The following is a 17,005-nucleotide window of genomic DNA, read 5'->3' as shown; positions in this document are numbered from 1 at the left end:
CACAGCAGCTGTAAGCAAAAAAAAACCCGTCAAGCATCTAAAAACACCAAATGACATCTTAATCACAGAAATTGTTTGCAAGAAGAGTTTTGCTCATAACCTAAGCAGGGATATAGTACATAATATATATATATCAATTGCATTATAAATGTTTTAAACACAATCATAGTAATTCTTGTATAATTATGCATGCAGTTTTACCCCATTTTAATTGAAAGACCAAATTAAAAACGTCATAATGACAGACTATTTTAAGTGCATTAAATCTGAAAGGTTATTATTATTAAGCTCTCTCTCTCTCTCTATATGTGTACACACACACACACACGCGCGCGCGCGCGCACACACACACACACGCACACACACATAAGCTTGCTGGGAAATAATTACAATTTCTCTCCTTGCAGAAGTACACATTTTCACTGATAAACTAAACTGTTCTTTGTTTTGAAAGCTGTGTAGAACTGTTGAGCTTCAGGCCATATTTAGTAAAGACAACTGATACTTTAATCAAAGATACTTTATCAAAGATACTTTAACCTATGCCTTCATTTACATCACTTCATTTGGAAGCATTTGTGACCCGGAGCACAAAAGCTGTTTTAAGTCTCTGGGGTGTATTTGTAGCAATAGCCAAAAAAACAGAGTATGGGTCAAAATTATAGATTTCTCTTTTATGCCAAAAATCATTAGGATATTAAGTAAAGATCGTGTTCCATTAAGAAATTTAGTACATTACATACTGTAAATATATTAAAACTTATTTTTTGGTTAGTTGAATGCATTGCTAAGAATTCATTTGGACAACTTTAAAGATGGTTTTCTCAATATTTAGAATTTGTTTTTACACCCTCAGATTCCAGATTTAACAATAGTTGCATCTCAGCCAAATATTGTCCTCCTAACAAACCATACATCAATGGAAAGCCATGTATAATAAATCGCAATTTTAAAAAAATTAACTTTTATGACTGTTTTTGTGCTTCAGGGTCACACTTCATTCTGCCTCGAGTAAATGAAATGCAAAGGAAATTTCTGTTGTATTTGTAGCTGCATCAAGATTCTCAGTGCAGTAAACTGGAAATAAACCCAATGGAATAAAATGTTCCAGACTACAGTAAGACGCCGCTTGTGTGACGAGCACTTTATTTACAAATATAATGAAAAGCTCTGACAGAATCATGCCTCTTAACCTGAAAATAAATGTAAAGTGCATGCGACAGTAAAGCGTTTTTATGTTCACCGAGACTTTGTAGAAAATACACAGATGACCAGAATCAAACGGAAACCCCAATCATCAAATCAGAGGCAATTCACCAGAGACTGCAGGAGGGAAAGGGTGCTGAAACATTTAGTATATATAGATGTATATATGTATAAAGAAATTAAAATTTAGTTAAAATCTAATAGGAAAATAAGTAAAAGTTCTCATAAAGCCTTCTATACACAAAATACATGTCCCTTTCCCTTCAGCCCTTTGTGCAGGCACCACATGTTAGGATTGATGCATGTATTATTCACATTGTGCACCTCAGATGAGGTGAATTACTGTACCGTGCATATGACAAAAAAATCATATTCAATGACCATAAGAATCTCAGTCACAGATGCAACTATCAAATTTGTTTTAATATGCAAACGTTATCAAATGTCTTCAATACTTAATAAAAGGCATTACCAAATAGAGATTCAAGCAGCAAGACGGCTGCAATAAAAAAAAATCTCACAGCCTGTCAAAAAATTTAACAAAAAAAACCTTGTGCACAAGTACATCTGGATTCATCTGAGCAATACAAACCCCCCGTTCATATTGCTTTGGTCTTGAAATCTCTCATTTTAATCACACTGAAAGTGTTATCATTGCACGAGAAAAAGTCGACATCAACACTGACCGATTTAATCCTCTCATATATAATATTCATATATAAAACATGTTCTCCCTTGACGTGTCTAGAGACATGTGCAGACGCCAGCCCAGAGGATCGACAGGACCGTCTGTAGCAAAAACAGCAGATTTGTTCCCCAAAAAAATCAACGAAACAGAGAGAAGTGGGCGAGCAGGACAGAGGCGGGACGCTGGAGTGTTCTGCTCTCATCTGTAGTCATCTTTAGGGTAGTCCAAAGCACCCAAATTACTGAAACCCAAACGAAGGCTCTCCATATCGAAGGCGTCGATTTCTCTCTCGTGACGGTCCATCAGGTGCTTGATTCGGTCGATGCGCTCTTTCTGAAGAGAAGCCTGCTCCTCCTCGATCTGAAAACACAAGACTGAAGCTCAAACCAGTATCCCTGAAAAATGCCTTGCTTTTTCTTCCTTCGATTTTGTTAAACACACCTGTGTCCTGCAGCACAGAAGCAGTCATCAGTAGCACAGGTATATTTGTAGCAATAGACAACGATACACTGTATTGGTCAAAATGATCAAATATTTTTTATGCCAAAAATCCTTAGGATATTAAGTAAAGATTATGTTCTGTGAAGAGATTTAGTAAATTTCCTACTATAAACATAATTTTTTATTAGTAATATGCATTGCCAAGAACTTCATTTGGTGATTTTCTCAATATTTAGATTTATGTGCACCCTCAGATTCCAGATTTTCAAATCATTGCATCTCAGACAAATATTGTCCTATACTTAAAAAAAAAAAATAGAGTTGGTAGCCTCAAATTCAATGTTAGCTTGTCCACTTAAAATAATTCAAGTAATGGAGCTAAGTATCTAGTGGGATTTTTGGCTCGAGCGTATGTTGGTCTTGTGTTGTCCCTTGGTCTGGAAATGTTAATATTTAAGGATTGGCTGATTTCAATAATCTAATTCGACTGGACAAACAGACTACACAGAAAACCAGCGACACGGTCTAAAATATAAGTTACTTTATTAACTTGTTGCTTTATCACATTATAAATGTCTATGAACATATTTAATGTATCCTTACCGAACACAAATATTAATTTATCTAAAAAAAAGTATTGAATCTGTGCATTTACTTTTGAAATATACAATAATATATACTTTTTGTATATGCACAAATAAAGAAAATGTGTTTAGTATTATAGTTCATATTTTTAATAGAGATTTTCTGCATCCATGCTAACTTTAGTTAACGCTTTAGTAATTCAGTTTTGAGTTTTTGTCATTTTTCGTTTTTTAAATGTGTACGTAGGTTTGATTTATTTTATTTCAGTTTTAGATTGAGTTATTTTAGCACATCAAGTTAACTAAAGAATGGGTTCAACATTTTATTTTAAGTTACTTTAAGATTTTAGTTTTAATAAATGTTTTATTAATATACATATAAATACATATACACACACACACACACACACACACACATATATATATATATATATATATACACACACACACACACACACACACACACACACACACACACACACGCACACACATATAAACATATACATATGCATATACACATACATACATTACAGTGCATAATAACAGGACAAGACCTTCTGTTCAAGGTGTGCTCGGCGCAGTGAGACTTTCTGCTCCAGTTTCTGCTGCTCGCGCTCGTGCTGAGCCTCGGTCTGAATCTTGATCTTGCTCTGGTACGCATTGAGTAACTCCATCTCCTGCTGCAGCTGCTGCCTCAGAGCCTGGCACTCGGCCTCCTGAGCTTCATCCAGACGGAGCTGCACAAAAACACACACCAGCGCACGTGAGCCTCACACTACAGCACAGTTGCGGTTTACCATCAATGGCCTTCTTGTACAGGCAACGAGCCGAGACTGGAATTTCAAACAGGAGGCCTCAGTTTTTTCTTTATGTTGACTATGATTTCCTTAAAGAGCTCTTTTGGTGCAACTTGCTATGACACTGATTGGTGGATAGCATTATGGGTAATGTAGTTTTCAACCACAAATTCAACTGCAAAAGAATTATAAAATTTCCTTATGGAAAAATGTATGTTTTATGTTTAGAGTTTTTACTTGCAGAACCTTCTGGACTTCAGCAAACATCATTACAAATATCACTACAGTACACTATTATCAACTATTTATTCTTTTTCTCTCAAAAATGCCACATTATGGACATTAACTCTTTCCCCGCCAGCGGTTTTGCTGATTATCACAAAAATGTCATGGCCCCCAGATTATTTTGTTGTATGAATATATGAACATGCAATACATCAAAACAAAGAGCAGACCCTCTACTTTCAAACAAAAGATCAGTTTTATTCTAGCTTCAAGCATTGCTTTTTTTTTTTTAAATCAATACTTGAATTTAGGTACGTTTCATAAAAAAAAAACTAAAATACTACATCTGGATCATATTCAGTAATATTATTAAAGCAAAGATGCAGTAGATGGCTTCCTTCAGCACTCCCAAAGCTTGCACAGGCCTTTACCATTTTCTGGACTCATTCTAGCTTTATTCTCCAGCACAATTCTAGCCTCATTCAACTGCACTTTCTAGACTATTCTACAGCACCCTCTCATTCTAGAAATTCTAAAAGCACCCTAGACTCATTCTAGAAATTCTAAAAGCACCCTAGACTCATTCTAGAAATTCTAAAAGCACCCTAGACTCATTCTAGAAATTCTAAAAGCACCCTCTAGATTCATTCTAGCGCATTTCTAGTCTCATTTTACAGCACATTTCTAGACTTATACTACAGCGCTTTATAGATTCATTCAGGAGATGCGTAATAGTGTCCCTGAGCATATACCAGTGTAAATACCAGGACCCACAAAATTCCGTATTTGGCAGGGAAAGAGTTAAACGCTTTGTCAAAGACATTCCAAGTGTCTATTCCTTACAATGATCTCACAGAGCAACGAGAACGTGAACGAACTGGCCTCTATAATGGTTAACGGTGTTGTTTCTTCACTCACTGCCTGCGATGCCATCATCTCGTTGATGCTCTGCTCGTACCGCTCAGCAAGGATGGCCAGTTTGCGTGTTTGCTCGTCCTTCAGGGCTTTTAGCACAGTCCTGTGCTCGCTTTTGGGGGTCACCTCAAGCTGATGGTGCCGCAGGGCCTTGTACTGTTTCGTCTGGACTTTACATGTGTCCTGGAACTGTTTCTTTATCTGGAGCTCCATCGCCTGCCGAAGACAAAGCTCAAAGTTGAATACACACAAATTGACAGCCTTTCCAGGACAAAAATGTCCATCTTATATGAGTTTTGCCTCAAAGGATTGTGAAACAGAGCAAACTGTGGCTCTTTTGGTAACACTTATAAGAATCCATTATGTATTAACTAACATTAGCAATAGATTTGTTATATTATTTATTAATGCAAAACAGAAAAAAAACAACAACTAAGAACTGTTCATTTTTTAGCTCAGGTCCATTAAATAATATTAGCAGATACTACTTTCGATTTTAATAATGAATTTGTAAATGTTGAAACTAACATGAACTAAAACTGCTAAATGCTTTACGAGTATTTTCCATTTTTTTGTTTCCGTTTGTTGTTTAAATGTTAAACGTTTCTCAGATAAAGCATCTTTAGGTCATCGACTGACCTGCTAACGTTCATAAGATCAACCCAGTTTCGAAAATACAAAGAATGCTCCAATCACAGCCATAGAAACAATGAGACCTACATAGATTTTGTAGGTTAAACTCGCACTAAACATAGCCAAGTAATAAAAAGGACTCTTCACAATTGGTGGTACCTTGAGGTTCTTGGGCTGCTGCCGTAGTTCGAGCACATGTTTCCTGTGCAGTTCTCTCTCTCTCCGGCTGTTGTATTCGATCTGGTTCTCCAACTCTGTTTGGTGCTGCAGTCGGATCACATCCATGCGAAGTTTCTGTAGGGTTTTCAGCTGCCTCTGCTCAAGTTCTTGAGTCGACTCGTCTTGTCTGATCAACATAGCGTGCTCCATTTCCTTCTGGGTCTTCTTCTTATTCAACTCCTGACAGAGCGAAATTAACATTACGATATTAAATTATTCAAATAATAAGGTCTCTTTTAATTCTACTAATATTTGTACATATCCTTAAGAAAACCAGCAGTGTTACAAAAAGTTAGTGGTTTAAAACAAACCCCTTATCATTAGTATGCACAACAATAATACTAATCCTAATATCTCACCAAATAAACGTGTTGATATGAAAGTGTAGTCTAGATCCGAATAGGGGAGACATGCAAAATTTGGACTAGGATTGCAAACCACTGGATTATGCATCATTATGTTTGTTGCTTTATAGACCATACACGGGTTTAGACTTCTGAATGTTTGCTGCAGATTAAAGCACTAGATTAAGAGATTTGCACATTGCTGCATTACTTACTCTCAAATCAGATTAATTGAAGACAGTCATCAACCCTGAGAAATGGCTCAAATTTAGCATTATCCCCGGGCAAAGCCGTCATATGATTATCCTGTATATATACATATAAATAATGTTCAAAAGTATAGGCTTTTTTTATTCCTTTTTGAAAGTGACTTATGCTCACCAAGGCTGCATTTTTTTTTATTAAAAACAATAAAAGTACTCATATTGTGAAATAAATGCAGCCTTGACGACTTCTTTAAAACACATCCCAAACTTTTGAGCGGTGGTGTATTTCAGAGTGCTAAGCAGTCTTAAGCATGTCATCCTCACCTCTCGTAGCTGTTCCTGCTCAAACTCGTGCTTCTTGACCATGATCTTGCGTTTGAAGGCCCTGCAGTTCTTGTCATAGAAAGTCCTCTGTTGACCCAGAAGCTGAGCCTCCTCTTCTGCCTGGGAATGCTGTATGTTCTCCTTATGCTTGGAAATCCTCTCCTGCTTCTCTTTCTTAGGCGTGCTGTGGTCTTCACTCATTTCCTGAATGAAGAATCATGAGAAGAGACAAAAGAATTAAAAGAAGGGTGATTACAGTGAATACCCCGTTTTTAAGACAACATGAAATGGCATTTGCAACCCATTTTACTCTTGTAATCTAGTGATTTTCTATGCCAGATTTTTCAGTGACAAGTAGTAAGTATCTTCAAAATTATGTAGTTAGTGGGAAAAGGAATACATTTTTTTAAATAATTTTTTCATTAAATATGGTCAATTATAATTTCAGCTTGTAGGAACCAGACAAGAACCTCTTTGATCTTCTCCTTGCACAGCTTATACTGTTTCTTCTGGTTATCCAGGAAGTTGGTGAGCTCTTTCTTCTGCTGGACCATGATTTGCTGCTGGAACTTCTTCTCATCAGCTGCCAGTGTTTTCATCTGAGCAACACAAAGCAGATTTATCATCAATAGCAATGCAGATTTATTTTTGCAAACTAATAAAAAAAAAAAACCCAGTCCCATTTTCTTCTCGGGCTTCATTAACATATTAATCAACATATGCTACATTAATTATTAGCATTCATCCCTTGGCTATTTACATGCTTTACATGCAATATGTAAAATAATAATTTAAATTGTGGCAGCGTTCACATGATCTACATGAACTTTTGAACCTTTGTGCATTGATATTTTTTACTGTAGAATTTATTATTAAGATGTGAATGTCCCAGAATAACCATTCCGGATGGTATTATTGGTCAAATCACGATTTTAGTCAACATTACGTCACCAGCAGTCGACCAATATTTGATAAGCTAGTAACTATAAACTCTTCGGGTCTCAACGGAAGAATAAAGAAAGATCCCCCACTTCTTTGTCCGTCTGGATGGTGTGCTTCTTGGCAAGTTTCTCCAGCTCAATGAAGGCATTGTTGGCGTGTGTTTCCAGTTCTTTTTGGAGCTTCAGTCGGTGCTCGTCGATCTCTGCCTTCAGCTTGTTCTCCAGAGCAATCAGCTGCTTCTGGTGCTGCCGTCGCATGCGTTTGTACCCCGACATCTGCTCTCGGAGCTCATTTTCCTGCTCGTGTTCATGGATCTGACGCGTGACCTAGATGGAAAAGAACTTGGTCAACTTTTGAGATGATAATGATGAGATTTTTTCAGTGTTCTAAAGTGCAAAAGGTGATCAAAGGTTGCATTATTCCTAAAATTTGATGGAACTTTTAAGACATTGTCAGATTATTCAAAATTACATATCAGGTTACATGCATCTCCCTAGTTGAAAACTTCCAATTTCTCCCCATTTTGTCCATTTTTAAATCGTACTGGCACATTTTGGACTGTCACTTTGGAATGTTTCTAAAGCATCACCAAAAAATAATCTCGGGAAATGTGAGGATCTAGAAAGAGAAACGAGCAATAGCAAATGGAATAATTCATCAGATATTGTCCAATGATTAACCGGATCGCATTATGACGGTCAGTGTCAAGTTGCATAATAACCAGAAAAAGCCATGAAATCTACCGCACAGCAACTGATAAGACTAAAAGTTATTGTGATCTCAAAAGTGCATGAAAAAAAAAACATTATATTACTATACTGACAAAAAAAAACATTCCAGCCCATAATTATTAATCATACTACAATATCTAATTGTGAAAAAAAAATGGAAAAGTTGCGAGGGTGAATATTACACATCTCAACATTGCCTTTGTGCATTTTCTAGATCTAGAAGGTCACAGATGCCTCTAAATATAACACTGAAAAAACGTTCCCTTGACTTGACAAACCTGGAAGAAGGGCGTGTCCAGATTAAACTGTTCGTTGAGTTTCTCGTAACTCCCACCTGAACTCCTCAAGCCAAACATATTGGCGAAATAAACCACCCGTGAGAACATCGAGAGGCGCCTGCACTACATCCCCCGAAAGCACTCGCTCAAATCCCACCGGGAGAGAAAGAGAGAGGGGATAAAGAGAGAGAGAGAGGGTGAACACTGCTTCTCTCTCCTCGCAGGTGCGCCGTGAATGAAAGAGGTTCTCAGAGAGGCCTAAGAAGCGTTTAGTAAGCCAGTCACATGAGATGCCTGTCGAAGGGGGAACTTTCCTTATCACCCTGAATCAGAAGCCCCACTGTAACAACAGTCACCAATCCAACCGCTTTCTGCCCAAATGCCCCAATCAGCCACACTGATAGCACTGTACCCTGGCGGCAAAGTAGGGATGGGACGATAACCGGTTTTATTGATAACCGTGATAAAATGTGCTGAAGGTTAGTAATATCGTTTAAAAATGAATTATCATTAAAACCGTGTTTGATTATCGCGGTTTTAATAACTCACTATTAAATCATGTCCAGCCAGCAACAGTCTGACGCAAGCGCAGCGCACAATGTTTTTTTTGTTTTTTTTCGAGAAGGAATGGCGAAAGTCAGTGACTTTTCTATGCTTTTCTATGCTTCTACACTTTTCATTGTAAGGAAGGAAATGCCACAGAATTTAATCTTTCTTTAAATTAAGTGCATAGAGTTGCTTGTTTTATTAGTTGTTTGTTGATTATTAAATATAAAACTTGCTGCAATGTTTTCAGTGTGAGCATCAACTATTTTTGAACACTTTCATCTCGTTTCAACAAAACCGTGATAATATTGATAACCGTGATAATTTTAGTCACTATTATCGTGATATTAAATTTTCATACCGTCCCATCCCTACGGCAAAGCAAGAATGAGAAGGAGTGTAAGAAACACCTCCAGGATAAAGGTGTAACAGATAACCATTCAAATTAAATTTCTGACCTTTTGAGATCAAATGTAAACATGTGTGAAGCTGACACCAAAGTGTTCAACAGGCATTGCGCTTTTGTTTTTAGCATGCATGCATGCAGGAGCCAATATAAACCCACACTGTGAAAAAAGGCTGGAAAACGAAAAAGAAACGTGAGATTTATCAGATTCTACATTTAATTTTACAATCTGTAACAGACCTAAGATATTCTCACATTCCCTTTTCCATAACCATAGTTTTGCCAACACATCTACATATCAATTTCATTAATTCAATCTGTGTCCCTGCAGCACAGAAGCAGTCATCAGTATCACAGGTATATTTGTAGCAATAGACAACAATACACTGTATGGGTCAAAATTATAAATTTCTCTTTTATGACAAAGATCATTAGGATATTAAGTAAAGATCATGTTCCATGAAGATATTTTGTAAATCTCCTACCGTAAATATATCAAAACTTAATTTTTAATTAGTAATATGCATTGCTAAGAACTTCTTATGAACCACTTTAAAGGAGATTTTCCTCAATATTTAGAATTTTTTTTTCGCCCTCAGATTGCAGATTTTCAAATAGTTGTATCTCAGACAAATATTGTCCTCCTATCACAACAAACCATACATCAACGGAAAGCTTATTTATTCAGCTTTCAGTTTTCACATATGCTTTCCTTCCTTTTTCATGTCTCACTTTGTTTCTACACCTCACCCCTCCTCTACGGCTCTTCTCTTTCCCTGCATAACCCCAGATCCTTCCATGCAAGCATAAAACCCATATCAATAACTAAACAGTGTGCACTTGATTCCACCAACAAGTCGATGAAATAAAAAAAATAAAAAAATGGTACGCCATACCCATAAACCCTACTGTAGCCAAACTCCTTTGTGCTCATCTGTGATGATAGATGTGTCTGTAGTATCAGACAAAGTCCACTGCACTTGTCTGCCCCTAGAGGGCGCTCGCGCTCCATAGAAACAGGGCCAAAACAGGTGACGTCATCATCTAACCCAAACACACTGATCGACTACAACGCCTGCCCTTGATCTCCATTCATTCATCAATCAGGTTGGATGTGGTTGTGTCACAACGGATTATTTTGCATGCTTAACTGCATAATAAATTATTTTTGTGAGTCAGATATTGACCCTATGTTTTCTGAAGGAGGCAAAGAACACAGAGAGAAATGACCGCAGTGTATAAAAGCAAAGGGATGACTAGAAAAAGAACGAGTAGAGCAGGAGAGGAGGGGAATGAGAGGATGACAGTAAAGATGATGTCATTCTTTCTCCTCACCAGTGAAGCCGACTTGATGGTGGTGAAGCGCTCATGGTTTTTAAAGTTTTGAGCCGGAGCTCTTTCTGACGAGGACGGTCTCGGGTCCGAGCGCTGGTCCCGATGAAGAAGGTCATCACGGATAAACTGAGGATCCTGAGAACAAAAAGCACATCAAATCAGCCTCTTCAAGATATGCATTTGCCCTGCCAGAGTTTAAATAGCGGGTGCAAGACACTATAGTTCATTAATGTAAGTGAGGATAGGAAAATAAAGTGAACGGTGACATTTTATACCCAAAAATTCTTCATACAGTGAACATAAGAAACAATTGGGACCAAAAATGATTTAGACACTTTGACCTGAGCATTATCTGAAGTGTTTTTCTTTAAACACTAATGGATCTTTTTCACATTTCTGTGTTTCTCAGCAGTGGAAGGGTTAACTTGAAGGGCAGTGAATTGGAGAGGACCACAGATATATATTTTTTGCATTCCCTTTGGCTCAAACAGCAAAAGAAAAACTCCACGATAGTGTTTTCATGAGAAAAGAGAGGGAAAAAAATGCACCAAAATTACACACTTTTTAGAGATTGTAAAAAGCACTAGAGGAAGAAATACAAAAAAAATTTTGTTAAAAAGCTGGTTGGCTGTTTGTTTGTAGGGACTCACAACTTGTGATTTTATGTCAGCCTGACAATTATAACAACAATAAAATTATTATTAATATCATTATCAAAGAAAAATATTGCAAAATAGATATTACTAATGAGATATTTAAGAAAAAATACAATAAAAATATTTTACAGTACACTTACCGTTTATGAATGTTCATATATTTATTATATTAAAATCACAGCCTTTGTGATTTGTTGTCAAATGTCTATTACTATTACTAACAACTGCGAAATTTATTTACCTGAGTGTTGTCAAACAAGCACAAAGAACAACATGTTTAGTCCCTGTAGTATGTACTAGCTGTAGTCTCAAGCACAAGTTTGCATTTTTGGTGGAGAGGAGCGCCATTGAACGTTTTCATCTTCAATCTAATAATAACTTTGAGTATACCTTCTTTGTGGCCTGAAAGACTGAGTGTACCATTAAAACTGTAACAAGCCAGTCTTCTGAGAGAGAAAATCATAGGAACTGACTTCCAGGAATGGACTGGAAAGCATATGTGACCCTGCAGCACAAAACAAGTCTAAAGTCTCTGGGGTATATTAGTAGCAATAGCAAACGATACATTGCATGGGTCAAAATTATACATTTTTCTTTAATGCCAAAAATCAATAGGATATTACCTATCATATATTTAATTTTTGATAATATGTAATATTATTCTGTGACATGCATTGCCAAGAACATAATTTGGTGATTTTCTCAATATTTAGATTTTTTTGCACCCTCAGATTCCAGGTTGTCAAATAGTTGCATCTCGGCCAAATGTTGTCCTCCTATCCTCACAAATCCATGCATCAATGGAAAGCTTATTTATTTAAATCTCAATTCCACAAAAGTGACCTGTATGACTGGTTTTGTGCTCCAGGGACACATACATTGCATCAATGCAAGTATGGTAAGCATTTAAATGAAAAGGAGTGCAATGCATTTTAAGCACTGTGCATGTGTTTGAGACCTTTTTGGAAGTGGGAGACTCGAGGGTGCTGTCGTAGTCGTGGTGCAGCTCGGAGCAGGAGTCGTCTTGCACCTCCTGCAGACTGTTGACGCTGCTGCTCTGACTCCCTGTGCTCACCGAGGTGCTGGGGATGGAGTGATTACTGCCCAAACTGTTCATCTTACAGCCTGCCTGATCTCCATCCTGTACAAAACAGAGAAACTGATCACCATCCGTACTGAAAACCCCTGTTTATCTCACTGCTAGGCCTGTAATAGCAGATGAACAGAGACACATTCACACCATCACTGAGAGTCACTTAATAGTTCAGTGTTGTTCAAAATAGTTTATAGTCCCACCGAGAAAATATATATTATTCCATGTACTTTCGTTGTGATTCATTACAGTCTGCAGTATATACTTCAGTAGTTCAGTTAAAGACAGTAATATGCATTTCTGAATATAACAGTATCAAATTGTATATATTTACACTTATTTGCCTATATTTTTTATACTTACATGTATTTCTCCACTACGTTATTGGATTTTTGTGTTTAGCAGAAGCTTTTATCCTGCGCAACTAAGAGAGAGTTTAGTATAGTATATATTTATAGCTTATGTTTATTTCAATATAATTATATAATATCAAAAGTTCAGGGTTGGTAAGATTTTTTATTTTTTTTATGATGCATTGTTCTTGAAAGAAGCCTCTGTTATGCTCCCTAAAGTTCCATTTATTTGTTAATATATATATTAAAAACAGTGATTTTCTCAAATACTGTTACAATTTAAGCAGTTCCAGCATTCATTTCGTTCCATGATTCTTAAATGAATAGAATTAATATATATACACTTTTTTTTAAAACTCACACAGACACGTATGAAGTCAATGTGTGTGTGTCTGTGTGTGTCACTCTCTTCTGAACCCACCTCCTCGTCTTCCTGAGACTCCCCCATTGGGCCGTTGTGTTTCTCTTGGTACAGGATTTTCTTCATTTTACGGTACTGCAGGTTGTCCAGCTCTCTGACCGCATCCTTCGTCCTCTGGATCAGATCGATGAGGACCCGCAGAGGACGCTCTCTCCTCACAAACTCATGCTGGGACGGACAAAGAGGGCATTTGTGAAATTAATAGTGTTTGTGCAATTTTACCCACGCGTGGTGATCAAATGCATAAACACAGCTTCTGTCCATAACCCCTTGAATTCTAGGTTTTATTCAATTTATGAGAGAACAGTGTGTTTTTATTTGGTTCTGTGTTCACCTGGAAATCACAAAAATTGCGTGCATTTTATAAAAGCAAATATTACAGGAGAAGCATTTAGGGGTTAAGCATGATGCAGTTTTACTGCCATTAAATAAACCCATGTCTCAATCCTCTCAGCATGCCGGATTACTCTGCTTGTGCTCCGAATTACGTATTTCGTCTGTGCTTGTGTGTAATGTGGCCTCGAGTGGACACATGCCACGTGGAGGACGGTTTCTGACATGACTGGCTAAATGTGGACTTGATTTCACCTCCTCAATGGAAATAAAAAGCGAATCAACTGGAGAGTTCAAGCTGCTGCATGCGTGCATCTTAACTGGGCTTGCAAAACCACAAACCATGAGTCTTTGAAAACTAATTGGTCGTATGCTATGCAGTTTTTCCTTTACCGTAAACCCTCCTTCTGAGACTTTCTTGCACACTGCCATTCGTAGATCTTTAGTTCAAACTATAATAACATTTCACATTATAACTGTTTTTGGACTGTATTTTTGACCAAGCAAATGCAGCCTGAGTGAGCATATGAGATATTTAACAAACTCCAAACTTGTTTAAGGTGGACTAGTTAATTCTAAATGTTCAGCAAAACCCTGTTTTCAGTTATTTGACAAAAAGTAAACTGCTCTAAAGCCTAAACTGATCTTGGAGGACTAATCAAAGCGGACTGGTTCACCTTTTCTTGGTTTTCAATAACAGCTGATACTGTTCCCACTCTCAGAGTGATTTGGAAAGGAATCACAAATAGAGTTGAGAACACATTTTGTTTAATAGGGTCACGTCTGTGTTGCGAGCGGGTTAAAGCAAACAGCTCAACCGTTAAACCCGGCAAAGTCAGTTACAGCTAACAGCTCGGTGATAACACAGATAACTCTAAACGCACATCTGTGACTGACCAGCCCGGGAGGAAACTAATCTACAGGATTATCCCATTTAAATGGAAGAAATTACATAATATGATCAGCTCGTGAGTGATATTCACTGCTCGTTCTCAAACGAAACAGACCTCTGTGGGTCAAGAGCAGAGACCTCATGTGAGATTAAGACCGCAGTTGGGAAGCAGCAAATAGTGGGAATAGAATAAATGAATGCTAGACTCAGATTAATGACCTCTTTTCAGCCTTAAGAAGATTGGAAGGGCGGTCTTGAGGTTTTATGGACTGATCATGCATGACCCAAATTTTTAATTATTAGTAAATGAATCATTATTTTGAATCCATTCTTTCTTTTTAGAGAAACCAGTTATCAAAACAGTTTGAATCAATTCACATTGAATCATCTGAAGTGGTTTTTCAGTCAGTAAAACAAAGGTTTAGATGGGACCTTCAAATTTGCTGAAAATTTACCCAATCGCAGGCCATCCAAAATATACATGAGTTTGTTTCTTAAACAATGATATTATGGATTCTGGACTTGTATTTGTACTTGAATTTTCACGTCACATGATGTTATTTAATGGACTGGATTGGGTCGGATTACTTTTGGATTATTTTGATTTGCTGAGCAAATGAAGCAATGCTATATTTCTACATGTATGTGTGTATACTATATACACATACACACACGCATACACACAAACTACCATCAAAAGATTGGGATCAGAACTATTTTTTGTTTTTACAGGAGTGTCTTCTGCTCATCAAGGCTGCATTTATTTGTTTGAAAATAGAGGGAAAAAAAGAAATTATATTGTGAAATATTATTATTAGTCTTTAGTGTCACATGATCTTCAGAAATCATAATAATATGATGATTTATTATCAGAATATTTTTTATAGAAAATAATGCTATTTTTAATAAATGCTGTTCTTTTTAACTTTTTATCCATCAAAGATTCCTGAAAAAAAGTATCACAGTTTCCAAAAAAATATTTGGCAGCACAACCGTTTCCAACATTGATAAATCTAATAATAAATCATCATATTAGAATGATTTCTGAAGACACTTTATACTGCACTAATGATGCTGAAAATACAGATTTGCATCACAGAAATAAATTAAATTTTAAAGGATATAAAATAATGGTTTCTATTTTAATATCATAATAATCTTGCAAGATTACCTTTTTTTTCTGTATTTTTTATCAAATAAATGCAGCCTTTATGACCTCTTTAAAAAACATCACAAGTCTTACTGATCCCAAACTTTTGACCAATATTTTATGAATTTATATAAAGTTTAATGTAATGTTTTTGCAAAAAATCTGATGAAATCCTCTAGGCACCCATGGAAAAGACCCCCATGTCCCATCTGAAGTGAGTGCCTAGCACCAACTCGAAGCTCTCAGAGCTAAATAAGATTACCTGCGTCTACCAAAGAGATCAACCATAACCTGTAACATGCACCCACACAAACAGACCCACACAATGTGCAAACAAACCAATCACACTGGACACACTGTCCCTTAATGATCACGTATCCAGAGCTTCCCTGCAGCCAACAATTACCCATATCCCAACTGTACTGCTATACTCTATCACTCATTTATTTTGGCAACGATTTAAACCCATAAGCCTCCCACCGCAGCACGACATCACAACCATTAGTCACCGCGCAGCAATATGTCCACCTACAGCCCCAGTGATTCAGTTGAGAGAAAGTCATGGTTATTTTAGTTACGTTAGACATGCACAATCGAAAATTCACCCTCCTTTTATTAACCCTCCAAGGATGTAGTTGGCTCAGCAAATGAAAAAACAAACAAAACAAAAAAAACAGCAAAATGGCATGCTCCGTGGGTTGAACACTTGGCTGTGCATATGAAACCGTGTCTGTGTGTGAGTCAGCAGGGATGGATGAGTAAGAAACCCGCTGTCATGAGAGCAGGAAGTACTGACAGATATGGCAAAGAGGAAGTGCACTCACCAACTGCACAGGGGCGTATTTTGTGCTTAAATTATATTCAAATTTAATGTGCATAATTTGAGTTAGGGTAAAGAAAAGCATTTGGCTTTTCTCCTGATGACACAAGAGGGCAGATCGAGCAAAATTACTAATGCACATTTATTTAAAGTATAAGGTAACGTGACTATCTGTGAAACAAGTGCATAATGTTTAAAATAATATTTATAAACCAATTATAATTAATTAAGTTGCTTAAATAACTATTAATAAAACAGCATCATGTATGTATGCATGCATAGTTTAAATATAAAAAAACCACACACAGAATACATTTTTTATTTAAAAACATGAGTTGGAGTGGAATGGGGGAAAAAATAACATAAAAAAGCTAAAAGAACATCCAAAATAAAAGTTTTTGTTTACAAAAATATACGTATGTGTACTGTGTATGTTTATTATGACATGTGCATGTGTGTGTATTTAT

At 36.7% G+C, this 17,005-nt stretch overlaps 1 protein-coding gene across 2 annotated transcripts in view; it reads right to left on the bottom strand.

Annotated features, from left to right (window-relative positions):
- Window positions 1-1,129: 1,129 nt before the first annotated feature.
- The window catches only part of LOC132141616 (serine/threonine-protein kinase TAO3-like), a 57,442-nt gene continuing 41,566 nt past the window's right edge, over window positions 1,130-17,005 (bottom strand). For both annotated transcript variants that reach the window (XM_059551301.1, XM_059551300.1), the window contains exons 11-20: window positions 13,344-13,511; window positions 12,435-12,617; window positions 10,821-10,955; window positions 7,614-7,850; window positions 7,053-7,181; window positions 6,583-6,786; window positions 5,649-5,888; window positions 4,860-5,072; window positions 3,474-3,656; window positions 1,130-2,254 (exon numbers count right to left, since the gene is read on the bottom strand). In XM_059551301.1, the coding sequence (XP_059407284.1) occupies window positions 2,093-2,254; window positions 3,474-3,656; window positions 4,860-5,072; window positions 5,649-5,888; window positions 6,583-6,786; window positions 7,053-7,181; window positions 7,614-7,850; window positions 10,821-10,955; window positions 12,435-12,617; window positions 13,344-13,511 (1,854 nt within the window). In that variant the 3' untranslated portion in view covers window positions 1,130-2,092. The remainder of the gene's footprint in view (window positions 2,255-3,473; window positions 3,657-4,859; window positions 5,073-5,648; window positions 5,889-6,582; window positions 6,787-7,052; window positions 7,182-7,613; window positions 7,851-10,820; window positions 10,956-12,434; window positions 12,618-13,343; window positions 13,512-17,005) is intronic.

Source organism: Carassius carassius, chromosome 5 (genome assembly GCF_963082965.1).
Source record: "Carassius carassius chromosome 5, fCarCar2.1, whole genome shotgun sequence".
NCBI lineage: Eukaryota > Metazoa > Chordata > Actinopteri > Cypriniformes > Cyprinidae > Carassius > Carassius carassius.
This window is presented reverse-complemented; position numbering and strand designations above follow the sequence as displayed.